At 48.5% G+C, this 27,724-nt stretch overlaps 1 protein-coding gene across 1 annotated transcript in view; it reads left to right on the top strand.

Moving 5' to 3' along the window:
- The window catches only part of LOC118453341 (collagen alpha-1(VII) chain-like), a 109,046-nt gene extending 83,337 nt beyond the window's left edge, over positions 1-25,709 (top strand). The window contains exons 76-89 of the mRNA XM_035903878.1: positions 6,427-6,507; positions 7,642-7,695; positions 8,048-8,101; positions 8,857-8,919; positions 9,375-9,437; positions 10,854-10,970; positions 14,232-14,309; positions 16,052-16,105; positions 17,485-17,533; positions 18,394-18,432; positions 20,907-21,074; positions 24,584-24,655; positions 25,295-25,465; positions 25,660-25,709. Coding sequence (XP_035759771.1) covers positions 6,427-6,507; positions 7,642-7,695; positions 8,048-8,101; positions 8,857-8,919; positions 9,375-9,437; positions 10,854-10,970; positions 14,232-14,309; positions 16,052-16,105; positions 17,485-17,533; positions 18,394-18,432; positions 20,907-21,074; positions 24,584-24,655; positions 25,295-25,465; positions 25,660-25,709 — 1,113 coding nt within the window. The remainder of the gene's footprint in view (positions 1-6,426; positions 6,508-7,641; positions 7,696-8,047; positions 8,102-8,856; positions 8,920-9,374; positions 9,438-10,853; positions 10,971-14,231; positions 14,310-16,051; positions 16,106-17,484; positions 17,534-18,393; positions 18,433-20,906; positions 21,075-24,583; positions 24,656-25,294; positions 25,466-25,659) is intronic.
- Positions 25,710-27,724: the final 2,015 nt, after the last annotated feature.

Below are 27,724 nucleotides of genomic sequence, written 5' to 3'. Positions count from 1 at the left end.
TTGGTTTGCACAAGTGTTTACATGCCTTTCAACTTTGCCGTTTCACCTGGAAGAAACCCCAAGTGAAAAAATGGTCTCCAAGGTCGTCTGAAGAGAAAAAAGTCCCCACTGGTTTCTTTTCATCTGGGAAAGTAAGGAATAGGAGGGGAGGGAACAGCAAAAGGTGACTGGGACTTTTTCTCAGGTCATGGAAATGTGAGCATGTTCAATTGTTTTATTGCAATAAGAAATATCAGTATTTTCTTCACTTATTCCCCAATTAGGCCTCTCTATGAGTGGGCGATCCTCAGCAACTACGTGTTGCTGCGAAGGATCCGCAGCTGTTCAGCACTGCCCGCTGATTACTGGTCATGGCTACGTAACGATTTACAAGCCTGTAATCCACATTGGTAATTGCTCACCGAGAAAAAGGCCTTCACTCAGTTCGGTATCTCAACCCCTGCCTAATTGTAAACAACCTCCTGAGCACTTTGCCAAAGCAACGAGGCTGTAACGTGCTGTAAGACCTCGGCGTCTGGGATCACCGCACGTAGGCATTGGATTGAGTGCATTTTTGGAATTGGTTTGTAGTGAACGCCTGAATCCATAGGTGACAACCATTAGTAGGGCAAGAGGAGGGCGAAGACATTTGTTGAGGCTGCTGAGTCAAAGGACGGAGAGCTGGACTCCACCATCCTGGCCAGCAAGCATCCAGTCATGGTTGGATCGGGTGCTGTTTTCTGTTGGCACCCACAGGGATCGGCACAGAATACAGTTAACTACCAGAAAGTGGTATCTTGTCAATCAGTGTTTGAGGAAAGCTAAGTAATCTTTTTTTTGGAAACATTCAGGGATTCTGCTGGTGGAGGTTAATGCTATCTGTGCTGTGCTTGGAGCTAGACTGAGATAATAGAGCTTGGGTTTGGCCCTTCATTAAATTTATAAAATTGCAAAAGTCAGATCAGAGCTGGGGCCGTGTTGGAAGAGCCATGATATACGACATCCTGGATGAAATTCATCTGACCTCAGGTTAGATGTCTGCCATGTCCACTTTCCGCGTCCGAGCGAGCCATGCTCAGACTTGTTTTATTGGCAGCTTTAGGGTACTCGTAGAGCGTGATTCACATCATCTATTTCAGACACCTGTGTTAGGATGCAGCATCCTGATGTGACTTGTTCTTTGCAATCCCAGGTCTCGCTTTATCTTCTAAGTGCTCACAGATACTTTTGATTATTTTTTCCCCAAGTTATTCTGGAGAGGTAGGCTAGGCTGTCTCCTCTGTCATTCCCCAAGTCCTCTTCTCCCCTTTTCTTGAAGACAGACGCTACTTGGTCCAGTCTACCTGTACCCAATCTGCCCTATGCAAAGTCTTAAAGGCAATGGCTAGCGGTTCTCATTTTCCTTCAGCTCCCTCTAATTCCATCTTTCACATCCACAAATTGCCACCAACTCCTTGCAAAAATTTGCCGGTCCCTTTCTGTTCTGCTGAATTCATTCTGAGTTAATTTAACCAGCTTGTAAAAAGTCTCACCCATTTACTCTTTCGATTTGGTGATCTGTGGGAGTTCCCACCCAAGTGACAGCATTTGTGTCTTTTCCCTGTAATCCCAGAGGATTTAAATGGATCTAGTTGACTTTACAACTGGACCTCAAGGCAAATGAGTGCATTCTTGATATTCAAGACACCTTCTCCTCCTTTTTCCTCTTTTCTAAAAGCACTGGGCTCTTGTACACTGATATTCCTGCCATGCTTCACCCTTTTATATTAATATTGCAGTCTCTGTTCTGCCTATTAAGTTGTAATCTTGATCACGTATTCAGGCTTCCAGCTCCTCTTCTTTATTTTGCGTGCTTTGTGTGTTAATATTTTAAGACAAGAGGAAACAGCCTCAAGTTGCACCAGGGCAGGTTTAGGTTGGACATTAGGAAAAATTCCTTCCCCAAAAGGGTTGTCAAGCACTGGAAGGGGCTGCCCAGGGAAGGGGTCGAGTCCCCATCCCTGTAGGGATTTAACAGTCAGGCAGATGAGGTGCTTAGGGACAGGGTTTACTGGTGGGATGGCAGGGGTAGGGGAACGTTTGGGCTTGATGATCTTAAAGGTCTTTTCCAACCTAAACGATTCTGTGATTCTACGATTCTATAATATACTGGAAAATTAACCCATTATTCTCCCTAAAGCTCTATTATGAATACCCCTTTCTCCCTCTCTTGCCATTGCTCCCTATTTTGGGTTTCCAGGGTATACAGTTACCAGTGTGCCTTGGCCCTCTCCATCCGGGTTTGCAGTCCTCCTCACTAGGTGTGCAAGTTGGACTTCAGAGATCTTCTTCACCTCCTCTTGTGAGCTTGGTTCTATAGCTGGCCAGCAGCCCATGGATCCTTGCCCTGTAAGTGAGGAAGCCACAGTCTGTATGGTAACACCATCCGCACAGCCATGTGCTTATTCCCAGGGTGTCCTGCTTCAACTTGCCTGGAGGGTGGGAGACCCACCAGATCCCTGGACCTTCTGCATTTGCTCTCAGAACCATTTCTGATGTGCTTCATTCTTCAATGCTTGCCAGAGCACATCTGCCAAAGCCCGCATTGGAGCAGAGCCACGACTGTGTGAGTGAGAGGAACGATGGGAGAAATCAAGGATTTTTTGGTCCACACTGATCATTGAGAGTGGTGGAGTTCACAGGGTGTGAAAGCAAAGCCATACATCTGAAGACAAAGCAAGAAATGAGAGCAAGTCAGGGGATTCCAGTTAACACTGGGACAATCAGATGCTAAACAGGATCCATCCCGGGAGGCTAAGGAAAGGCTAAAGGACACTCTTTTGCCACCGTTACACAGCACTGTGCTACCATCAAAACCAGACAGTGCTCTGCAGGGCCTGAAAGCTAAGTGATAATCAAGGCCCTGTAGCCCACCGTATGGTAGGCATGGCCATGGTTATAAGCAGGAATTTGACTTCACCATAGGTATTAAGAGCATAAGAGCTCTTGATTTAGGTAAAAGTAGTGGATAGACAACTCTGAAGAGACACAGACAAGAGACCCCTATCTCCCTCCACCTAAGCATTGGGACTTAGGTGAACCCATACGGCATCCCAGTTCTCCTGCCTGTGGAGCAGTGGGCCATTTCAAGCCAGAGGAGAGGAAAGTTGGGGTGGGGGCATCTTCCCTGGGCTTGACAAGAGGTGCCCTTGGCCACTCAGAGTGGAAAAAGCCATCTCCTAAGAAGTTCTTGATGTGTCCTGAGCACTTCTCATGAGTCCAGATTGGTCAAAGGGAAGTTAGTCAGCCAGATCTGGCCATAGGTGGAAATCTCTGCTTGGGATACCTTGGAGGCTTTGCAGCAGGGTATCAGGCTGGCCCACCTCTGAGATGTAGTGCCTGAGAACGAATGTTCATTACAGCTATGAGGACCAGTGGCAGCTCCCACACCAAGAAAGGATTTTTTGGGGAGGATGCTCAGGACTGCAGCAAATAATTGTGAGCAGGACAGCCTAGACAAAAGACACAGCAGGGAAGGGATAAAAACACAGATGAAACTCTGAGGTTGAGAATCCCCGATACTTCATATGCATCATCCCATCAAATATTGAGCACTGAAGCCCAGGAGGTGGGAAACCTTTTAACAGAGGTTGCAGCCCACGCCATGTTTTGGAAATGCATTAGACCTTTGATGTGTGTCTTCAAACAGATTGATCTTTTGGGGGCGTGCCGTTGGGGCAACGTTTCTGCTGAAGGGTTTCACACTTTCCCAGGGTGACCCAGCTAATTCCCCAGCTCGTTCATTTGCGTGTAAACGATAAGCCTGGAGACAAGGCAGGCTCCTCCCTGGCTCCAGCCCAAAGCTTCACAGGAATTGGTGCCTGGAAGCAGAGCTCCTCGGCTGCTCAAAGACATCTTTGCGTCACAGCCAGCGCTCAGGACTTATGACTAAGCCTCTGCGTTGCTGTGCCTTCGTGGTACCTGGTGTCTTTGCGGTTAAATGAAGCCTGTTCCAGCAACACTTTGATAACAGAACCACGTAGCAAGAGCCATTTCCAGTACTCCACCAGTAATTGCCTTTAAACTGCCATTTTACTAGCTTTTATTGCCCAGTATTTATTTGCCTGGCAGAACACGGAATGTAAATCTGAGGGAACAGATTTCCATTCAGCTTCTTTCCCTTGCCTAGTGCTCAAATGTTTTCCTCTCCCTCCTTTTTTTTTTTTTTTTTTATTCCTATTCCTTCTTTTTTCTTGTCCTGGGTGCAAATGGCCTTGACAAGCATCACCTCTCTGACCTGCTTCCCCCTTCCAGCTGAAGCAGGGTCAGGCCTGCTGTCACATCCAAGCCTTATTATATACCTTCTAGTCCATATGACAACGTCTGTTCAGCCCGTGATGAGTAGGAGTCCACCTAGAGTGAGATAAGACCCAGATCAAAAACGTGCTTATGTTTACTGGACCATGGCTTAGACCCAGACACCTTTGAGCACTTGTGAGCACATATTGTGAGCTTAACTCTTTCTAAAGCCATTTGGGCTCCTTTCAGGTCAAGAGCAGGCAAGAATCATCTCATGACCTAAGGCAGACAGAAGAGATGAGAGTTGGATATGGGCAGGTAGGGGAAGCACAGGAAAATGAGGAAAGGTCTCTCCTTGACACAGAAAACAGTAGGGACAACTGAGAAATATCTAAGTGTCCTGGTTGTCCGAAACCAGGACACAAAGCTAATGGGGAAATCTCTAACAGGTTCCTTCAGGATCAGGCAGCGCTCAGGAATAAGCTTTTTAGCCCATCCTCTTGGATACAGGTGTGTAAATCCCTGGCCAGATGGATCTGTGCCCAGTTCAAAGCTACCTCAAAAACACCAGGCACTTGAAGGTATCCTGGGCTTGTGAGATTTAACCATCAAATCGAAAGGTTTATTACCCTCCAAGTAAGCAACCTGTCCTAGCAAACAGAGGAACTCTAGCTAGCTGGGGGTTTTATGGTCCATTTACTGCCTCAGGCGGAACTTTCTATTGATCATGTCAATAAAGAGTTACTAGTAAATAAAGATTTTGCGCAAGATGTTGGTGATAGCATAGGCAGTGCTTGAGGAACATAGACTTTACCTGATGCAGACATAACCAGCAGAACCATGGAGGAGCACCTGGTCAGCCCTCGAATACTCCTCTTACTCTGAAATGTAAAATACATTGAGGCTTGGGGAGGAGTTTGAAGAAGCAACATGTTTCCCAGAGGAGGAGCTGAATTTTTATATCTGGGAGTGAAACAGGAACTGGTCTGTCCTCGCAGTCTGACCCATCATCAGGGACAGCACCGTCCCACCCATGTGTCTCTGGAGTGTTTGCTTGTCACTGCGATCGTCTTTGAAGTGTCTGTTCATCACAGAGAGGAGGAGTAATTGGAGAGGTGATGAGTCTGCTTGGCATACAAATCTGGTGGCTGATTTTTTTATATTTTTTTAATAAATGTGTTTCCACAAACTACTGCAAATTAATTCCAGGTAGAGTATGCCACTTGTTCATCTCATGATCTATTTAAACAGCCAATTCATTCTCCTCTGAGCGAGCTGAGCCCTGTGCAATCAGTGTCTCAAGTGGGGATAGATCTGATTTCATCTCGCATACAGGTTCTGAAAACTGCAGTCAAAATTGGCCAGAATGGATGAGCAGACTGTGGCAGCCTTGCAAAAAAAAAAAAAAAAAAAAAAAAAAATAAAGGGCATTTCTAGTAACTTTTAGTTTGCTATTGAAACAGTGGGAGACCCCGTGCAAATTGGCCCCAGTGATGCTGGAGGTGGCTCCAATGTCCCACACTGAGCTGAGCTGCAAAGTGGCTCCACAAGCTGAGAACATCCAAAGTGTGCCAAAGAGGTGTCTTCTTGGAAGAGCACCTCTGTCCAGCATTGCCCACAAGTCTGGGCTGGACGAGAATCTCTCTTTTGGCTCTTAAATCCCCAGATGGGAGATCTTCTCTGAACAACTGTGAGCAATCCCGTGCCTGGATCTGCTCATTCACCAAACCAAATTTCACCACCCAGCGCTGCTTTTCTTTGATTGACTGGATCTGAAGCTGCAGACCCAATGCCCAGGGTTGTGTGAGTCCCTCTAAGTCACCCGCAGCGTGATGCCACCTGCTTAATACCCTTGCTCCTGTTTTCAACCACACCATCACCACCTCAATGTTCTTGGCCCAGGACTACTCTTCAGCTGCCGTGTGCTTCTATTTCCTGAGCTGTAACTATAAATAAATCAACTTGCAGGTTGCATTTGCTAATGGCTTGCAAGCCCATGAGGAATGGGTGCTAAATCCAAGCCTCGGGTCTCAGTGATAGTATTAGGGTAACTTCTGACCTCTTTGCTGTTCCAGGCTCTTGCTGTTGAGTTTCCATCCTGACGACTGTCCTCAGCCACCTCCCTGCAAGTGTTGACACAGAAATTCATTTTTCTCCTCTTTCTGGCAGGGTGCGGCAGGTCTGGATGGGAAGAATGGAAACAAGGGAGCCAAAGGTGACAGAGGTCTTCAGGGGCAGAAGGGGAAGCCGGTGAGTAGTGGGAAAGGACACGGTTTGCTTGGCAGGTAGAAAGAGGCTCAACCCTAAGTTCATTTCTGCTCCCACACCCTACATGCCTCATTACTGGAGGCAGGTTCTTGCTCAGGGTGAGTCTTTTCCAAAAGAGAGATGAAAACACTTCCTAAGCCTCCTGGAGAAGTCTTTAATGCACATCCCAGCACGATTTTTAGGAGGTGCCAGTCTCTGGATGCCAGCAGAGAATCTGTCCATGCCTCTAGTGATAGCCTTCTAAGTTTTCCCATGTTTTTCAGCATGAGTTTTTCTTTGTTACTTATCGAGGCCCAGATTTCAAGTTCCTTCATGTACCAAGTCCGGTTCTCGATGCTGACCTGCCTGATGGAGAGAGCAGGCAACAAAGCAATCATTTTCTAAAACCCTTATGAACCTTGCTTTCCTGGGATGAGCTGGTTCTCTGTCATGACAGGATGCCTGCCGTGCCCCAAATATGTTCCTGCACATGGAGGGGACTTTGGCCCCTTATTACTGAAAACAAATCTCCAAAGTGTTGCTCAGTGGGAACAAGTCTTCACTTTACTTTCTGGAAATAAGCTGAAATCAACTGGTGGTTTTTCTCAGTAGAAAATTTTGGGAGAGACCAGGAAAGGAAAACCTGGCTGAAATTAATAAACATCCTCTAAATCATTCAGGTAGTTCCTGAAGGATCCAGACTTTGAATGACAGACCCAATTTCCAGGGGCAGTGACCAACAAAAAAGCTGAGGGAGGCCATCGGACATCTCCACGGTGATTACTGCCACTCCATGAGCTCCCAAATCTCAGTAACATTCGCTCCAACACACAGGTCCTCAAGGGTCATTTTCCAAACATTGCCCAGCATAAGCTACAGCCCCTGTGGCAATTCATCACTGCATTTTGTCCCACTTCACTAGCATCCCTGTCGTAGTCACCCATCTTCTGCAAGGTCATTCCCAGTCCCACCCCCGAACTTGCTGCATTTCTAGCAGCAAGGTGACCATGATCTGCAAATTTTCAAGGAGCCTCTGGCAGTTAAAAGCACAGTATAAATGCAAGGTGATGCCATCACCAGGGCTGTATTCTTAACCTTTCAGGCTGTGCATGATGTTTGTCTATTTTTTTTATGTAGGGAGGGAAAGGCGATCCTGGGACCGCTGGTGACATTGGGCAGAAAGGAACAAAGGTAGGAATTGGGTGAGATCCTGTGAAATCTCCACACTTGGACATATTCAAAAGCTGTCGGGACATGGTCCTGGTCAACCAGCCTTAGGTGGTCCTGCTTGGGCAGGTGAGTTGGACAAGATGACCTCCAGAGTTCCCTTCCTACCCGAAACACTCCATGATTCTGTGAAATAAAGTTTGGGACAAACAGAGCTCAAGATCCAGACCATAGTGGGGCTGGTGGGGAAAGATGCTGTGGGCAAGGGAAGAGCTTGTAGCACTACATCAGGTCTAGCCCTGTGCACACCTGACGTTCTTCCCTCCTGCCCTCACCTTTATTTATCATCAATGCCCATGATCTGCTTTATCTGCAGGGCTTACGAGGGCTCCCAGGACGCATTGGTGCTCCCGGAGTCGAGGGCATCAAGGTGAGCTCAGCCCAACTTTCCATCCTGCTCTAGCTGCCCCATTTCCAGCAGCGTTGCCCACTCATCCCCAGGATAGCATCATCACGCATGAAGAAGTCACCCTAACTCTGGCAGGAGAATTCCCTTTCGGCGGCACGGGGCTACAGGCTTCAATACAGGGGGACATGGCCATGCAGAGCAGGGAGACATGGACGGGGAGGTTTTAAGGCTTGCAGGGAACTTTTTGATAATCTGGGGTAACAAAAAAAAACAGTCCCTGCCCCAATCCCCTCCTGATCTGTGGCTTAGCAACTGCCTGGACTCAATTAGCAATTACTGCTGGGCTCATCGCTCCGGTTGTCAGCACCATTGGTCCTTCCTCTATAAAGAGGGATAATGACCCTTAATGGTCTTTTTATGAAGGGTTTCAAAAAGCTTGATAAGAAGCAAGGGAGCTGTTGATAGCTGAGCCAATGGGATACGTTGTTATTGTTATTGTTGTGGTTATTAATATTTTCCCAGCCTGGCCTTTTGGGTAAATGAAGTACTGCTCAGTGAATTTCCCACCTACTTTCATGTAGGTGGGCTTGGAGTCAGGGCAGTCTAAAATTTATACTGGTCTGAAGTAGAGCTTTGCCTATACTTCGAATTTCTGTTACCAGGAGTGTCATCACTCCCCCTCAAGTACCACTTACCTTGCCATTTTGGAGCCAGTTTTCCCAATGTTTTAGGGGTTGTGTGGGCTTACAGCCCATCCACTGCTTTTTCATCCACAGGGAGCAACTGGCAGTCCTGGAAGACCAGGAATCCCAGGATCAGATGGACCATATGGACCAAAGGTGAATATCTAAATTATGCATCTGCCTACAAGTAGGGGGTTTCCTAAAAGCTCTGCAGCTGCTGCAAATCCACCCCCACAATATGATGCTTTCTTTCAAGGGGCACAAATGGAGTTATTCTGAATCTATTCCTATAAGTCAGCATAGATCTGGGTGAAGATGCTTGGACATCTATCTGGGGTGGGAACCTCTTCGCTCGCCTCTGCAAGACGCAACCGGGATCAACCACCCCAGCCCTGATGCTCCACAGGCACTACTAAATGTGTCAAGTAATGGGGCTTTTTAATGACATTTCTTTAAAGTCTCCTTGAGCACCACCAATGTGCAGGCCGAGAGACCCTGCTGGGTCACACTCGGTAGATGAAATTGTAATCTGAAGAAGAAACAGTTCATTCAGCAAATTTCAACCTTGCCAAGTCTGAATTGACCATGATTTTTATCTTGGTTCCCTCCAGGGTGAACAGGGAGCATCAGGAGATGATGGTGCCTCAGGGATTCCTGGGGAGAAAGGAGAAAAGGTTAGTACCAGCCAGACTGCATCGAGCTGCCATTTATAAAAGAATAAATCCCACATCCATCAGGTCAAGTTAACAAAATTATACACTTTCTACATCATAGGTACCCTTTCCAGTGGCCAAATGTCAACTGTCTGGAGCATTAAGGCTGGTACTGCCGTTAGAAAGGGCAGGAGAGGGAGGTCTCCTTAAATTCACCCTCTGCTGATGTACGAAACCCTGGGAGGGTGCCTCCCTAGTATGAGGAAAAGTCATCCAAACTCTTGAAGTGGGATTCATTGTCAGAGTTTATTCAACACCATCATGCCCAGGGTAAAGGGTGCCTGGGATGCTGAGGGGCAGAAAAAGTGGGTAACACTGCTGCCTTCTGGGCATGTTGGCCACGGGAGTGGGAAAGGTCTCCAAGCTGACCTGCTCCTGGGCTCTGCTCAGCTCCCTGAGGAGTCCCCACCTTGATCACTCCCCACCCATCTTCCTTCTCTGCATTGCTTAATTTTCCATTTTCTTCCCTAAAATAAAAAGTCCAAAATGTGTACCTTTCCATGGAGGGAAAAAAATGGGATTTCAGTTAAAACAGTAACTGTTTTGAAAAAAAATAATGAAAACCACACAATAATCCTAGCAGCCTCCAACAAGTCTTCTGGCACTTTCCAGCCCCTCAGGCCCTTCTCACATTCAGCTCCACCATCTGGTCTCCAGCTGGTTTGGGATCTTAACGAATTTGTTGCTTTTATGGATAACAGCTCTTCTGGTCCTCATCCCCTGATGGTCATCTGTGTCAAACACTAAGGGTTCTTCACTTGTCAAGCAACACCTCTGGCTCACGAAGTCTCTGAGCTGCAAATGGTTGGAGGCTGGGAGATTACTTCTGGGGAAACGCCACTCCCTTCCTCTCCTGTTCTCCTCTCCCACAAACATCTGCTCTCGGCCGCTGCTGAAGGTTGGGTGTTGGGCTAACAGGAGTTCTTTCCTCCTGCTGTGTTTAATGGGAGCCTTTTCTGTTCATAGCAGCTCCAGGAGAAAGCTCAACAGGGCAAACGAGTAGAAAATTTGTAGGCTGGCTCTTAGTAACTCCCTTTCTCCTCCTCAGGAGTCACTGTTTTTTCCAGGGTTACAGACTAAAGGACTCAGCTTGCAAACACAGGGAGAGTTGGCCATTAGAAATTATCAGGCATCGTCCTAGAGAAGGGGATGTCTACGTCACCAAGCAGTGAGGTGCCTTCTGGACAAGTGAAGGTGGAGAATAAAGCTGAAGTGATCTCTAACATCCTACTAATGCTGTAAATAGCACAAACCAAAGTAGAATGTAAAGATTCTCCCCTTATTGCCAATGCTACGAAAGTATTTGTGTAACGTTTGACTGGCCCATCTCTAAAATCATTTGTGCTTAATAAAAGCTCTGAACTGCTTGATTCTCAGGGGGCCAAGGGAGTTCCTGGCTTGGGAGGCTTCAAAGGACAAATGGGATTGCCTGGGAAGATTGGAGTCGCTGGACCAAATGGACCTCAAGGGCCACAGGGTGAACCAGGGCCACAGGTGAGTAGCAAGTGGTCCATAGCATGTCCTACACCCTGGTGATCTCTGGTGTGAGGAGGGCATGAATGATAATAAGCTGGCTTCCAGGAGATCTAGTTTTCTTCTTACCATTTTAGACACATCATGCATCAATAAAGAAAAATCCTCTCCTTCCACTCCCTTGCAACCAGGCCTGGACCTCCCACATGGGCAAACACCATCATGGCTCCTCCACTCTCTAGAAAGCCTTATGCTGGGGCAGCCCTAGTGAGGATTCACCCACAGTCATGCTCCTCCAAGAGCAGGAGAAGGTACAGTGGTGCCCTAGACCTCATGGATTTACCTTCCCAGAGGAGCTCTGCTAGAATTCTCTTCCCTGACTGCTCCCCAAGTGGTTGTACCTCACGTTCTCATGTGACATAGCACCCCAGATGTGTCACCTCATGTCACCACATACACATACAATCCCCTCCTATAAACTGGCACCTGAAGTCTTTCACGTTGAGAGAAGATGGATGCAAATTCTGATGGCTTTCTGTGGGATCTTGGTCAACTTCATCTCTTGGTGCATTTATCACCAGAGGCTTTTTTCCCTCCCTTTCCTGTCTTCTTTTCCTATCTTCAGTGTAAAACACGACCTCTCAGTGAAGAAAGGAAGGCTGATAATTTCAAGTTAGCAGGGCATCAAGTGCACCCCTCCTGTTGCTAATTATTTGGGGAGCAGGATGCCAAGGTTTCGGAAGGAGCTGGTGGCTTTCAGACCCCATTTGTGGGCCATACTTAATAAGTGTCTTTGCATGCAAGACATGCTGGGCACCTTTTGAAATGTAACAGAAAGACTTGGAAATGAGACATGCTAATACTGTTTATGAGCAGGAACATGCTGCCCCCAGATTCTATGGTAATGAAGAGTGTCTTGCTGCTGCCAACACAATGCGGAGGGACGATGCTAGAGATTAATGCTAATCACTCACCCTTAGACAGCATCCATTAAGTAACAAAGAACTTTTCAAGTGAAAGAGGACTGGAAATGAAAATACCTTTCTCGGTTGTGCTGGTGAGACTGGCTGAGTTTCAGGCTTGGACAAGAGAATATATAAATTAACACGAAAGAATCAAGAACAAAAGAAAAGCTGAAGTTGGGTAACTACCTGAAAGACCAACTGTTTCCCGTAAGCTGTCTCAGGGATAGCTCTGCTTTAACTCTTGCCAGCCTGTGAGTCTGGCAGATATTTGGTGCATCATGTTTCACCCTTCAGAGACATATCCTTATATAAATATGTGTAAGAATTTAGAATCATAGAATAGAATCATAGAATTGTTTAGGTTGGAAAAGATCACCAAGCCCAACCATTCCCCTACCCCTGCCATCCCACCCCCAAACCCTGGCCCTCAGCACCGCCTCTGCCTGGCTGTTAAATCCCCCCAGGGCTGGGGACTCGACCCCTTCCCTGGGCAGCCCCTTCCAGCCCCTGACAGCCCCAAGGGGAAGGAATTGTTCCCGATGAGGGCTCCCCTCAGCCTCCTCTGCTCCAGGCTGAACCCCCCCAGCTCCCCCAGCCGCTCCCCAGCAGCCTGGGGCTCCAGACCCCTCCCCAGCTTTGAATTTAATCCTCATGTGTGTGTGTATGTATGTATACATAATCATGTGTAGAGACTGCATGTACACACACGCACACATGTGGTTTGTAAAATACTTGAGTTCTCTTCTAGATGGGAAGTAGAGTGTGCTCCTGATTCGAAAACAAGGAAAGGAGGTAGAGACCCTGGCAAGCTTTTCTTCTTTGGTCTGCCTTGCCCTGCTGAATGATTTCAGCCAAATAATCCAAACTCCAATCACCGGTGATCATCCTTCACCAAGTGAGAAGCACATTCAATAGCATGGAGGGTTCAGCTGATGGGTAGCTGCACCTGACAGTTCAGGACTGTGGTGGTAAAGGTACACCAGTGACCATTGCTTTGGCTTTTGAGGACAGAAGCTGGGACAATTCAGACCCAATTTTGTGTGAAAGTCTGAATGAGTCTGGACCTCATTAAGTCAGCTGTCCTGGGTCTGAAAGAGCCCCCCGTCCTAGAGGCCCTTGCAGGACTTCTGACTTGGGTGGTATAAAGGTGTCTATGTAAGCTTTAGTGATTCTTAACCTGGTTTTCCCCCATACAGAGGAAGAGCATCACGCGCTGGGGAAGCCTATACCCTGCTCTTTGGAGCCGCAAAATAATAAATACCCAACACTGGGTGTTAAGTCTTAGGGAAAAAGTGATTAAGGAAGGAAAAATGTAGGTAGTGCAGCAAGGTCCACATTGACATATGGTCAGATTGAACATCTGTATTGCGTCCTGAGACATCATCAAATAAAACCTTGACTTAGAGCAACCTGCTCTGTAGTAGAAAGACACAGAGGATGCTCCGGGCCTCCAGCATTGTTCAGCAGCCCATAGCTACAGCTGAATCCCACCCAGCACTTCACCACTGGTGGGGTGATTATAGGAAGAATTGCCCCCAAGCCTTCCCCTACAGGGCTGCAGGTATAGAAAGACCCTTCCAGAACAATAAAAGATGGACTAGATCAAGCTTCAGACCATAGCAGCAACATTATTCTTCTTTCCCTTGCTCCCCAGGCTGTACCTTGCAATGAAAAATATATCAAAAGAATCACAGAAGGGAGGAAGGAGCCGAAAGTACGAGATCCCCTCATGTATGTTTAAAAGGGCTGGAAGTTTCTGTATTAGCAGTTACAAGCACTGCGTGCTCAGGAAGCCGTGTATGAGATAATGAATGGCTTTTGTTTGGATGCTGATTAAAGAGAGACTGTGAGATGCTACTTTCTACATCCACGGCGCTACTTGTCTTTTCTCTAAATTAAAAGAGAAAGTACCTGGGTCTGAACTGCAGCAGCGAGGCCACCCTCATTTCTAGTGTGGGAGGGTATTATCTCAGTCTGCAAGCCCTTCTCCTCCTGCTGAGACTCCATTTCTTAAATTAGTGCTGGGACAGACAGAGTTTCAAAGAGAGAAAACTGCCTTCTGCCCCTGCAGCATCCGTCCTTTCTGCAGGAAGGGACCATAGGAAATGCCTCGTGGTTGCCCAGGGCAGAGGGGGGCAAAACATAGGACTCTGACCCATCAGATCTGTCTGGGGAGCATCTAAAATCCAGAGAACTCTGAGTATCTTCTCCTACTGATGCCCGGGTTGGGCTGTAGGGGGAAAACCCCAACCAGTGGCATGGGACATCTCTGGAGAGTGCTCGGGCACTGCTAACTGAGGTCTCCTCTTCCTCTCAGGGTCCGCGAGGGAAAAGAGGGAGGCCTCAGCTCTGCCTCAGGGGACCCCCGGGCATGGACGGGCAAAAAGGAGAAATGGTCAGTATGGGGATAACAGAGTCACAGAATCACAGACTGGCAGGGGTTGGAAGGGACCTCGGGAGATCACCCAGTCCAATCCCCCTGCTCAAGCAGGCTCACCCAGAGCAGGGGGCACAGGACAGCGTCCAGGTTGGGTTTGAATATCTCCAGAGAAGGAGACTCCACAGGAGATCCCCTCTCAGCCTTCTCTTCTCCAGGCTGAACAAGCCCAGCTCCCTCAGCCTTTCCTCATAGGGGAGATGCTCCAGTCCCCTCATCATCTTTGTAGCCCTCCCCTGGAGTCTCTCTAGGAGTTCCTCATCCTCCTTGAATTGGGGAGCCCAGAACTGGACCCAGTGCTCCAGGTGGGGTCTCCCCATGGCAGAGTAGAGGGGGAGGAGAACCTCCCTCACCCTGCTGGCCACGATCGTCTGAATGCACCCCAGGATTCCATTGGCCTTCTTGGCAATAAGGGCACCCTGCTGGCTCATGGACAGCTTGTCATCCACCAGGACTCCCAGGTCCCTCTGGACAGAGCTGCTTTCCAGCAGGTCAGCCCCCAGCCTGTACTGGTGCATGCCTTGCGTCCCAGTGAGATTCCTCACCACCTTGCAGCAGTGCAGAGCTCTGCATTGGGGCTGCATGAACCCTGGCTGTTCTAGGTCGCATCTCTTGGCTCTCCAAATTCTGCAGCAACAAAAGCACGGAGAGCATTTTACCCCCAAGCACCAGGCATTGGACACAGGTAATACTGCCTACACTTCTGCCTGAAGGTATCTCCAGCTGGGACAATTTCTGTGAGCCCTGTGGGCTGGCAGTTGTTTTATGTAAGACTTCTTTGGGAAAGCATCATATTTTGGGCCAGCACGTCCTCAACTGGGCTTGCCATGGCAGACCAGGAGTAAAACAATACTCAGTGCAGTGCTTCAGTGCAGAGGGGTAATGCACAGCCAGGTATACAAATAAGAGCTTAATCTCAAGATCCCAAGCTATGTTCTGGATTGGTCCCTACAGGGTGCAGGTCCTGCCAACACTGACTTAAGGGCTTTTTACATCAGGAGGTGGCATTGCATTAGCTCCACATGTTGGTTGGAGGGTAATGTGATTTCTCCTCACGCTCCAGCCCCTGTAAGTGAGCATGGATTGAGAAAAATGACCATCGCAGTTTTAATTCAGATCATTCTTCATGTGCTCCTTTTCCTTTACTATTTTAAGTATTTTTAATCCACAAATCCAGGTCTGAGCAGAAAATTTTTCAAGGTACTCTCTCCTAGGAGGCAGAAAGCCCTGCTGGCAAACCTCAGCATCGCCCTGTGTTTCATCTTTTCAGTGCTGGGATTGCAATCCTCGTTGCAAACTTCTGCCTGGTCTGGTTCCCAGAGGTTCTCTGGAGACCAGATCCCCTCCACGCCTCCACCTCAGTCTTTGTGGTCGCTTACAAACTGCAGAGAATCCTGACTGAAATCGTAGCTGGTAACATCCTTCTTGTTTGGATAGGGCAGAGCTCCCAAAAAATCTGGGAGCCTGAACCCAGCTTCCTTATACACGCTTTTGTTCTTGCTTCCTTGCACAGGATGAGTCCATTCCTTTCTGTTCAGTGAGCTACTCACAGATATCCCTAAAATTTCTGGGAAAGCGTGTGAGCCTTTTTCCCCATCTCCCTTCCTAGAGCATCCTTTCCTCTCTAAGGTCCACTTATTCTTGGAGCATCTAATGGCCAATCTACTGAGCTTTTGTAATGACTTAAGTATTTTTAACAGGGTGAAAATGGTCCAGCTGGCCAGAAAGGAGAAAAAGGAGATCCTGGTCTTTCTGTGAGTACTTTAGCCCAAGATCACATCCTATTACACAGGCCTGAATAAAGAAAATAAAATAGGGCAAACTGCCCCTAAGAGGTGTAGGGGAGGAGGGAAATGCTGAGAAACAGATTCATTCAGAGAACATCTGGGAAATGAGAGTGTTGGCCATTACCCAGAGATGTCAGACGTGCACAGGCTGGGGCGGGAGCAGTGCTGGGCTGTACAATGCCAAACCCAAACAACAACCCAGAGCCCAGGGCACATTTCCCCTCTCCCATCTTTCCCACGATGGTGCAAACTGATGCTTGGCAGATAGGATGGGTGCCAATGCCACGGGGCTGATCAAATACAAAGAAAGAGCAGGAGAGAGCAATGCGCCCCATTTTCAAAGCGATTAGGGAGATGGCATTACTGTAAAAGCTGCTGCCCTGGGTTTATAAGAAGTAGTGGTTGACCCACGTGGGTCAGGGCAAAACCCCTGTTGCAGCTCCCCTGACATTAGGGTGTCTATTGCCTGAGCAAATGTGGTTTGTGCCACTTGACTGATAAAACACGGTACTTTCATCTTTCCAGTGTGTAGAGGCCAGGCAGGATTAGGTTTAGCATGGGTGTTCTGGGCAAGGGTGCCCTATGTGTGAGTTGCTGAAGAGCCCAGCTCCCCACATAGTAAGTGCCCCCAAATTTGTCATCCCTACAAGGGGTAAGAGGTAGTGACCACATGAAGTGCAGTAGGACACCAACTATCGGACATGGAAGATGCTCAGCTGAAGCAGTGGCAGTTGGCTGGCCTAAGGGTGAGGGATAGATTCAAAATACATGAGACCAGATGTCTCACCCTATGGGGAACATCATTAGCTGGTAAAAAGACAGAGAAGAACAAAATGAGGTGCAGCTACAGCTCATCTAAATCTAGTGCTACAGCCCATCTCCGTGGGTCAAGCCTGCAGTATGATTTCAGCATCCCCTTTGCATGGATGCAGTTGGGTTGATGAAGCTTTTCCAAGGGCAAGGGACATCTGAAAGACCTTCTGAAAGGCTTCAGGGACGGTGCCAAAAGGGTGAAGAGACTCATGGGAAAGCGAGCCCGGGCTTGAGGCATGCCATGGTCTTCACATTGGGATGGGGATCCCAGCTCCTTATGGCAAGAGGATCTGGCTACAGGATGTCCACGAATTTGCAAAGGGAATAATTTCCCTGGTGAGCCACAAATCTTGAACCGAGGTCCCTGTGGCACCAAATGTACGTATCTGATCTCGGACATACCCAAGCAGAGGTGGTTTCACCAGAGGCCACCTCTAGTGGGGCAAGCAGAGTTGGGACAGGGCACAGAGTGCAGGGAGATGGTGCTGGGGTAGAAAATCAATGCTAACCTCTGCTTTCCCCCGGGGGCACAGGAGGAAGAGGTGAAGGAGGTGATCAGGAATGAAATGAGAGGCAGATGTGGTAAGTCAGACGCCGAGTCATGCTTGGGGCCACCGCTCTGACACCTGCCAATGACTAAATTGGAGCAATTTGAGTGCTGGCACATGCTGGCTCGGCAGAGCAAATATCACCCCATTAGCAGCAAGTGGAGACACATCGCCTCTCCACGCTCAGAGGCAAGTGCAGGCTTCTGGGCTGCAAGGTCGCTGCCATAGTCCTGACCTCCTACTCAAGCTCTTAATTTTTTCCCTTTAAACCCTCTCTCTTCCCATTTCTTCCCCTGTGGTTTTGTTAGCAAAGTTTTCCTCCCTGGTCATCTCCATTTCCCTGCTGACCAGTAAAAGGCGCTGGGTCATAGGCGAAAGTTTGGAGCTGCATTTTGCCCAATAACAACTTTTTAATTCCTGTCTACATTGTGGCACTTCTTGACGCACAGACGTCTCCGGCAGTGAACGACTGCCAACCAGCACCACAAGAGTAACAAAAAACGCTGCCTTTGGGGATGGTTTTACCCCAGAATCCCAACATCACAAGGGTGTCAGGCTTTGGGGGCCTTGTTTTCCTTGCCCTGCAGAGGTCCAGCTACCTGAGGGCCAGCAGAGAGCTGCCCCACTCCTGCCCCACTCCCTGGGGTCTGCCTATGGCCACGGAGGGTTTGGGTTCATCTCATTTTCTGAGATGCTTCAGTCATTAAGTTGGAGTTGCACTCGTTTCTGCGTAGAGATGTTAGGGGGCATTTGAATCCTTTGAAAGGGGGGGAGGATGAAAAAAAGTCCATGAAAGCATGTGCTGCCTGTAAAAATAATTTTGTTGAAAAATCTTATTTACATAGGGAAAAAAGATGTGGCAATCAAAGTATGTCCTGTCTCTTATGTTCGCAGATTGTGGAGGTGAGTTGGGAAGGATGCTCATGGAAAGGGGTAAGGCTGCTAATATCGACATAGAAATGCGTGTGGATTCATGCAGTAGAGTAAAGGATGTTCTCCTTGACCCAAAACAGCCTGAAACTGCAAGTGAAAGGAAGTTGTTAAGAATAAATGCTTTTTTTCTGTGATTCAGTGCAGAAAATTACCCCGGATCACCGACTGCTTTTAGACCCTAGCTCTGGGGTTGGTATTTCTTGAGAGGAATCTGAGAAAACAGGGTTGAGAGGGACACTGAGAGGTCTCCTGCTTCCACTCTCTACTGCAAGACAGGATCAAAGCTATTCCTGACAGCCAGCTTTAAAAGCTGCACCCACAGGAACACATGTCCCTGCCCACAAAACAGATCTTGTTGCTCCACCGTCCCAAACCATCAACATGATAAGCTCCAGTGAGGTGTCTATCCATCTTTGAAGCTCCCATTGTGGAGATCTAATCCAGATGGTCCACAGAGTCTGGAGGGCCAATCTGTCAACCCTAGGTAGCCCCCCCACATCCAGTCAGGAGCTCATCCTCTGTGCTTCAGGGAGGACTTGGTTCCTCCATATCTTTGCCTACATGTGACAAGTGATTCAGGGTCTAGTTTTTCCATGGGAGATACCGGACCAGGTTCTGGACCTCAGTTGGCCATAGTAGGTTTTGAAGACACTCAGCTCACATGAAGGCACCTAGAGAAAAGTTTCCAACTCTGGATCTGATCCCCATCCCTGGGTGTTGATCTAGTTGCCTATATATAAAGCCAGATTACGTATCCTGCTGGATCCTCTCTATGGGCACAGGTATCTCGTAGGCCTGTGTCATATCTGTCGACCCAGCTGTGATGCCTCAGTTGACCTGGGACATCTCATCTAATCTGAATGTTTCCTACTACATTTCCAGGCCATCATTTCACCTGGAAAGTGTCCCTCACCACGGCTTGTTTTCAATGTTTTGAACAGGAATAGACTCTAAATTGCAGTGAACTCGTGTTCTCCGGAATGGGTTTGCTTTAATTTTTCCTTCATAGCTGTTACATTATATGTATTTTTTAGCCTTCATAACACATTGTTTCATGGTGTATGAAAGCAGAGCATTTTACAAAGCAAGGACTTTCTAAACAGAGAGGTGGGTCAAGAAGCAGCATCCTTGCCCCGGATGTAAGAAGCCAGTACAGTTGTAGGTGCCTGGAGTACCAGGAACTCTCTTGGTGTGGGATATTCCCAATTACACTAGACATGAGATAGTCCTTCCCAAGCTCTGTTTCCCCTTCTGCTCTGTGTTTAGAAAGCAAATCTTTCAGGATAGAGATCATCTCTCCCTGATGTCTATCCATGGTCCCGTACCTGGGATCCTGCCTTTGCCCCAGCCTTCATTTGCTTCTGTAACGTAAATACATCAGAGCAAATGAATTCTGCACTCTTGGACACAGCAGCCCCCATGCTCCCACGAAGGACAACCCTCACAAAAGTGTTTGCCTTCACGACTCAGGTATTACCCAAGGGCCCTGCCTGACACCTGGCTGGTTGATCCTTCAGCCAGCAGCATGTGGTCCTCTCCATCCCTCATGCTCAGAGCATCATCTAGATAAAACAGTAAGTTAGTAAAGGAAAGCAAAGCTGGATCAAAGCCACAGTGGACACACCGCAGAGCATTAATCCGGGATGGATTCAGCCTGATGGTCCACGTTTCTTCAGAACAGGTTTCTGGGTTAACTTTGCACAGCCAGGCTCCACTAAATCTACTGTCCTCTACCTGCAGACTGTGTACATCCACCATAAAACCAGAACTTCTAAAATATCTGCTCTGCTAATGTGCCTGCCAGCCTGGTCCAGGTCACACTTGTCCTTCGAGGCACTGAGCATCAGACGTACCTATTATGAAGGATGATGGAGTCTCAGCCTCACACACATCCAGAAATACAGATGGACATTTGCATAACTTAACTAACTGTTTTTGTGGATTCTCAGCCTTCTAGTAACCAAGTCTTACCTGAAAAGACTGGCAGTGCTCAGCGCTTCAGGGGACCTATCTCATGGAGATGCTGATCCAGCAGCATTTAATTATCCATGTTGTTTTGATTATGACTCTGTCCCAACTGACACAGGGAACTTGGCCATGCAGTCATGGAGGTCCTGAGGAAGCCCACCACACTTCTTGGGAACCACTTCCACAAAGCCAGCTTTTATTCTGAATAAGCTTCGCATATCCCCTGCTGCCTTCCTTGAGAAGACAGTAGACAGTACAATCTCTCTTTTAATTACTTGCCATTCTCTAGAGCATCTGTGATTTGGAAATAGGTTTCCTACCTTGACTGCATACGCCAGTGGTCTGTAGGCTTTGGCCAATGAAACGTTGTATTGTGACTGGTCTCCCACACTGTGTGGTGCAGTGGCAGTAATTTTGTCAAGCTACAATCATTGATCGAAATATGGTGGCTTTCAAGCTGTGGGCACCAGCTTTTACCCTCACTGACCCAGCAATTAAATCCACAGGTCTGGAGACAGCTGAAATCAACAGGCAGCTCCAAGGGTATTTTCAGCCTCAGGAACACACCAGAAGGGCTGGTGAAAGCCAGGAAGAAATGCTTAACAAAACTCAGAGCATGACCATGTTGGTGACTTCAGTGAAGCCCTTCATAGAGCCACTTTCACTTATTGAAGGTAAGCGCAGCTGCGTGGCCGCACGCTTTCCATCTTCCCAACCATGGCAGCCGGTATCTTCTGGAGCACCCCATGAACCCAATGTTAAATCCTCTTCCCTGGGACTGGGAAGAAATAAGACAGTGATGGGATTTCCAATGAGGGCTCCCATGCTGCCATGCCCTGTGCTGAAAAGGACTGGTCAGTGGCTCAGAGGCGAGGCGAGCTGATGCCCCTGGAAGTGGTGGTCGGTGAGGGAAAAGCCAAATATATATGGCCTCAGTGATGATCACCACCTCCAAAAGGGTGCATTTTGAAAGGCTGGAAGGAGGCAGTTTTCAGGCTGATATTGTCCCCTTCTCCCCACCATGTCCTTTGTAAGTTCTAGTAAAGCTTCCTACCAGCCAGAAATTACATCTCTGCGACCAAACACTCAAGCTATTACAGAATATTTGTGCCTAGGGCCTCATGAAGCCTTTAATGGGTAAATATCTTGATTACAGCTAATGGGAAAACAACCTCTATTTCTGTCCCTTTGTATTGCCCAAGAGAGAGGGGGAGAGAGAAGGGCCAAGGTCAGGACAAATGCAGTACAGACCTGACTGTACATGAACACCAGTGGGTTCGTGGCATCTCCTCACAACTGCATCTACCTCTACACCTGGCAACTGGACAGGGCAAGAGCACGATCCAAGACTGGCCATGCTTTTAGGTATTACCTAGCTCGCCAGTAGGGTCTTGAGCAGTGCTAGGCAGCCAAGGTGCAACCATCATTTGGGAGGATGAAGGCTGTTCAGCTGTAGGGAGGTGAACTATGCCCATGGGCTGGAGGGAGGTTCATGGCCCACTCTGTAGGCATAGCCAGTGGGGTGGTTCTCCAGGAGGCTCCAGGCCCACCTTGGGATGCACTGGGACACAGTGTCCTGGTGGAAAAGCCCAAGGGATGAGCCTGATGGACACAGGGAAATCCATTAATGGGACACAGGGAAATCCATTAATGCCTGGCTGAGAACTGCCATATTTCCAGGGAGAAGACAGGATGGGGCAGTTTTAGCTGCATTTCAGATCATCTACCTTTTCTTCTGCCCCTGAACCACTGTAGCGAACATTACAATAGGGAAAGCTTAGCCCAGCTTCATGTGGACCTGATGAGCAATACGGTCCCCTTGGCACAGAAAAGCTACCAGTCTGACATCCTCTTTCTCCTGTCCCCATGGGATAATGGCTCATGGGTGGCTTTTCCAGGCCTTATGGGCCTACCCATCCCCTGGGATGCTGATGGAGCCAACAAGCAGCCTTTGACATGACTGGCTTGAGAGGGTTCTTGGTAGCTCTGTCCTAAATTTTAGCAACCACCTGGAAATGACCTTCACCCAGAAGGACCCATATGAGTTGCTCTCCTCCAGGTCCATCACATTTTCATCCATGCCACAGCCACTCATAGACCCTCTGACCCCATCATCAGGGACTGGCTTTGAATCTTGATTTATGGGAGACAGAGAGTGAAAACATGATGCCAAAGGGCTCGTGGGAAGCAATAGGGGATTATTGGCTTGTTTGTGGAGGGCTTTCTGCACTCGGCAGCCAAAGTTCAAACACGCTGCAAGACAGGGCAGGATGCAAAAGGAAGGAGAGTTCAGACTCATTTCTTGCAGCTCAGCAAGTCAGAAATTAAGATGTGGCTGCTCAGATTTTTTCACCAGGCAAAGGAGGGTTTGTAGCTGCCATTGTCACAGGCAGGGGGACATCAGTGCTTCAGCTCAGAGAAATAGGCACTTGCAGGGCCAGATGCATCTCAGCATAAGGGAACCATCTAAAATGCAACATCCCGTGCCCCTACAACTCTCTTGCCCAAACTCTGGTCCCCAAGCATCTATGGGGCAAAGCTTTTTGCAGACTGGCCATGTAACATCAGCTGAGGCTGCCATTGTCACAGGCAGGGGGACATCAGTGCTTCAGCTCAGAGAAATAGGCACTTGCAGGGCCAGATGCATCTCAGCATAAGGGAACCATCTAAAATGCAACATCCCGTGCCCCTACAACTCTCTTGCCCAAACTCTGGTCCCCAAGCATCTATGGGGCAAAGCTTTTTGCAGACTGGCCATGTAACATCAGCTGAGTGGCCAATCAGCACAAAAGCAGAGCAGTCAGCCTACCAGTTGGCCAGTCAGCTCATGGGTTGGTCAACCAGTCCTTCTACTCTAGAAATAATTAAAAAAAAATAAAACCACATTGCACTTTTATACAGAGCAAGATACCCCAATGTTACGTACTTGTACACCCCAAAACAAGTTGTAGCCTACACAAGCTGTTGACCTCTACAACTACCTGAAAGGAGGCTGCAGTAAGGTGGGGGTTGGCCTCTTCTCCCTGGTAACAGATGATAGGATGAGGGGGAATGGTTTGAAGTTGAGCCAGGTCAGTTTTAGGCTAGACATTAGGAAAAACTTCATTACCAAAAGGGTTGTCAGGCTCTGGAATGGGCTGCCCAGGGAGGTGGTCGAGTCCTCATCCCTGGAGGTGTTTAAAAGAAGGATGGATGAGGTGCTTAGGGACATGGTTCAGTGGTGGGATGGCAAGGTTAGGTTAAAGGTTGGACTCGACGATCTTAAAGGTCTTTTCCAACCTAAGTGTTTCTATGATCCTATGATTCTATGATTCTATAGTTTATATGCATTGACTGGGGGTTGGACTAGATGACCTCTAGGGGTCCCTTCCAACCCAAAACATTCTATGATTCTATGATTCTATGATTCTATGACCTTTATTACCTGTGATGGCCCTTTCCCTGAGCTTTGGGAAGAGTTTGAAGTCAAACCCATTGATGATGACCTCCATTTTTTCCCTGTGTAATCTGCTAAGGACTGAACCAATCCCCCAAATCCAGGTAAGCCTGGAACCAGCCCTCAACTGTCACCACCGTCCTTCTGCCCACCCCCAAGTGCTCTCCTGGTGTCTGCGTCGTACGTCAAAGCCATCACCCATCTGGATTTAAACTCACTTTATACCAAGGCAGCTTTGGGGATCTGGGCGGTTTCAGATCGATGGGGCGTACCGCATGTTATTGAATCACAGCTACAGCCATCGCCAGCCAACAATCCCATTAAAGCCCAGGTCTGAGGCAGGAGGGCTCATAAATCTCTCCGCTAAGTGATGAGTGCGGATAGGCACTCTAAATGTTAACGGGATTCTGCAGTCGGAGGGTTATTACTGCCAGATTACAATCGCTCTTGGCTTTTCAAAGCTCACAGATTTACAAAACTCCAGCCTGACATTTATCTCCTGCAAACAACTACAAATACTTCCATTTTCTCTGACTAACACCCAACCTTTCTGACTGAGTTGTTTAACACCATTAAGAATTTTACTGCCGCTGGTTTCTCCCTCCCCTTGCCCATTGCTCTGTGACATTTATTAAGAGAACCTGTTAGCCAGCGGAAAGCCATGTAGGGCTCCAATGATCTATATTTAAATGGTGGGTAATTTGTTTGCATGCCCTCATTACATCTGATTTCCATTTGCTTCCCCAGCGGCTCCCCGGGTGCAGCAGATAACGGGTCCCTCTCAGCCCAAGCGCCGAGAAGCCCACAGCCAATTACCAGGTGAAATGCAGGGAATTAAGTGACATTTAAGGAAGTCACTTCCCGGGTGGGAAGTGCTTTTTGGCATTGAGGTGGAGGGGACGCGGTGCTGAAAGAGTTACATGTGCCAGCAAACGGAGGCTTAAAACTCAGCTTTGGACTTGGCTTAAAGCAGCTGCTTTCACCCCAGGGCGTTGAGCTGATGGTGAACAAACTGGAGGGTGTTTTCACCCAATCCCATTCTCGATCCCATGTTGTCCAGTCCCACCAGCAAAATGCACAGTGAGAGCCCCCCAGACAACACCCCAAATGCAACCACCCCTGCAAAAACCACCCCCACCATGTCCCAGGGGTTAATTGCCCCCTTGCAAAGGTCAGAGACCACCATGATGGGCACCACAGGGGTGGATGAAGCCATGGAGTAATGAGGAGCCTTGTGCTTATCCCACTATGGAAATCCACTGCCAGATGCCCACCCTTGGTCCTTGCTGTCCCCTTTGCTCTGCCAACCCCATCACTTTGGGCTAAGGTGCTGATTGTGGGGCAGTGGAAGTCCCTGGACCAGCCCCACATTTTCTCTGGGCAGGGTGGGGGTGGCAGAGTGTGGCCTTTTCCCACCTGGGTCCAACACAAAAGTGGTGGGGGCATGTTTCCCTGCAGCCCCCTGCCTGCAGCCGATGGACGAGGGCTCTTGTCGGCACTACGCCCTGCTCTGGTATTACCATGCAGAGGCAAATGCCTGCCGGCCCTTCGTCTTCGGGGGATGCCAAGGGAACAGCAACCGCTTCGAAACCAAGTGGAAATGTGAGCGGCGGTGCAAAACCTCAGCAGGTAAGGCAGCCCCTGAGCCCTCCAACCACCCTCTTCTTCCAATCAGGAGTGAGGTCAAAGCAGGAAAACCCACCCACAGTCTGCCCACCTCCAATGCCTTATGGTGTCCCACCAGGACGAAGACAAGACATGGAGGGGTGCCTCTAGTTTGCAAGGTTCCCCTCCCACTCCTAGATCACTCTGGTCCCCCCCAGCCCCTCCTAGGAATTCCTGGACATTTCCTCCCTTGGGCTACATCCACTGATGGGATGTGGGTGGACCTGTGGGCAAAGAGGAGGGTCCTCATGGGCACCAGCACTGGGTTCTGATAGTTTGCATGCCTTCTGAGGGCTGGGGTTTGCAGGAATTTGGGGGCTGGTGCCCTCAGAACCCTGGACTGCTCCATCCAAGCACCTCTCTGGCATCCCCAGCCACCAAGGGCTCTGGGCAGAGCCTGAAGCTGGTGGTGCTGCTCTACTCTAGATTGGCTCATGAGGAGTCCCAAACACCCCTGCACTGGGGGTCACACATCATCCAGGGCTTCAATGGGAAAAAAACACTCCTGGAAGCCCAGCTGGGCTCCCATTGCCAGATCTCGGGTTCATGGGGTCAGTCTGCATGGCTCTTCCTCATCTCCAGGCACATGTTAGCTCACCACAGGGGAAATGGGTTCCTGCTGGCCCTGACAGTAATGCAAACGCTACTGCTGCCGAGCAGTGCAGAAGCTGTGGCTGAAACCAGCCTTCCTAGAAAGATGCTCCTCTCTCAGCCTTTTCTCTGAGTGCAGACAACCCCTCTGGGCATCAGAAGAAATGCATTAGTTTTCCACAATACCTTAAAAAAAAAATCTGGTGAGGTTCATCTTCTCTGGTTTTGAAGGCGTGTTAAAAAAGAGGAAGAAATTAAAGGCGGAGATCTAGAATTTCAGGTTCATTTCAAAGTTTTCAGGTGGTCTGTACTTTGTTCGTTGGCTTTTAGACAGGCACCTATTATGCATAAAATCAGCAAAGGCTGTTATCATCCACTTGAATCTTTCTGATATGCAATGGACTTTGCACAGCCCAGGATGAAGGCAATCCAAATATTCATTGCTCAAAGTCCAATTTAGAACAGGCAACGCCATCCTGGAGAGCTGAAGTGCTCTTTGGGAAGAAGGAGTATGTATTGACTGGCCAGGAAGGAGAGATTTGCTGCCCCAGTGCAGTCAGCCCAAACTGGCTGCCCTCTTCTGTCCCCCTCTGACCCCGTTGCAAGGGTTAGCGTCACTCCTTGGGGAGCCCATCCTTGTTCATTGACCGTAAGGTCAGTCAAGGTAGGCCAGTTGGCCCATTTATCCTGGTCAGTGCCCAGGTTTGGTGGCCTGCTTCTTTGCAATGTACTGCAGGAGGGCAAGCCACTCTCAATGCTTTAAATCCAGTCCCAGCAGCACTAGGTGGTAAGTGAACCTCTTCCCAGCCAATGCTTTACCCCAGGGCATAAGCTTGAAGAGATAGTGCAGGCTTCACAAAGCAGCTGTAGATACCTCCAGCACTGTGTCTGCACTCCCTTTGTGGGGGGAAGCAACCACTGGGGAGTGGGAGTCACCCAAAACCAAGCCAGGTCCATGTGTCTTCTACATACCCATTTCTCCTGACTGACCCTAAATGGTGCCTGGAGCTGGCCCAGGTTGGGACATTTGCTTTATGGATGATCTGACGTGGTGTGACATGACCTGGTATAGACAATCCCATTGTGTCAGGGACCTCCCAAGCCACTGTGAGCATGGGAGGTCCAAGAAGAAGCCCAACCTGTAGCCAACCTGCAACATCCACCTTGTTTTCTCTTTCCTCACTTTCGAAAACCAGTCAGAGGGAGGTGATCGGCCGCAATTGCCATGCTTAAATAAAAAGGAAATGGAGCTGCAAGAAGTGTCTCCAGGATATCTTGGAGAGTGGACAAGCAAGACAAACCATTTAATGTGAAGAGGCAAAGGATGTGTGAAAAAAGATGTTGGAAAACCACAATTACGAGCAGGAAATAAAGTGGTGTGAGGAGAGGGAAACGTCTGATTGCTCAGGAAAGCAGAGACATCCAGAGGCTCACGACTGCACCACTTGCGCAGAGGACTACTGCGCAAAACCAGGTGGCACATACCCCTGAGTTTATTTTTGTAAAATAAAAATGTCTTAATGCTGTTGTGTGCAATTCTAGCTCATAATCAACCTGGAAGCAGTAACCCTTTGAGAAGGGCAGAGAGAAAGCTGGGAATTCCCATTGCCCCATGTCAGACCTGGTAGGCAG

The sequence above is a fragment of the Egretta garzetta genome, unplaced genomic scaffold (assembly GCF_000687185.1).
Source record: "Egretta garzetta isolate BGI_Z169 unplaced genomic scaffold, ASM68718v1 scaffold260, whole genome shotgun sequence".
In the NCBI taxonomy this organism is placed as follows: domain Eukaryota; kingdom Metazoa; phylum Chordata; class Aves; order Pelecaniformes; family Ardeidae; genus Egretta; species Egretta garzetta.
Note: the sequence above shows the minus strand (reverse complement) of the source record. Positions and strands in the feature narration are given on the sequence as shown.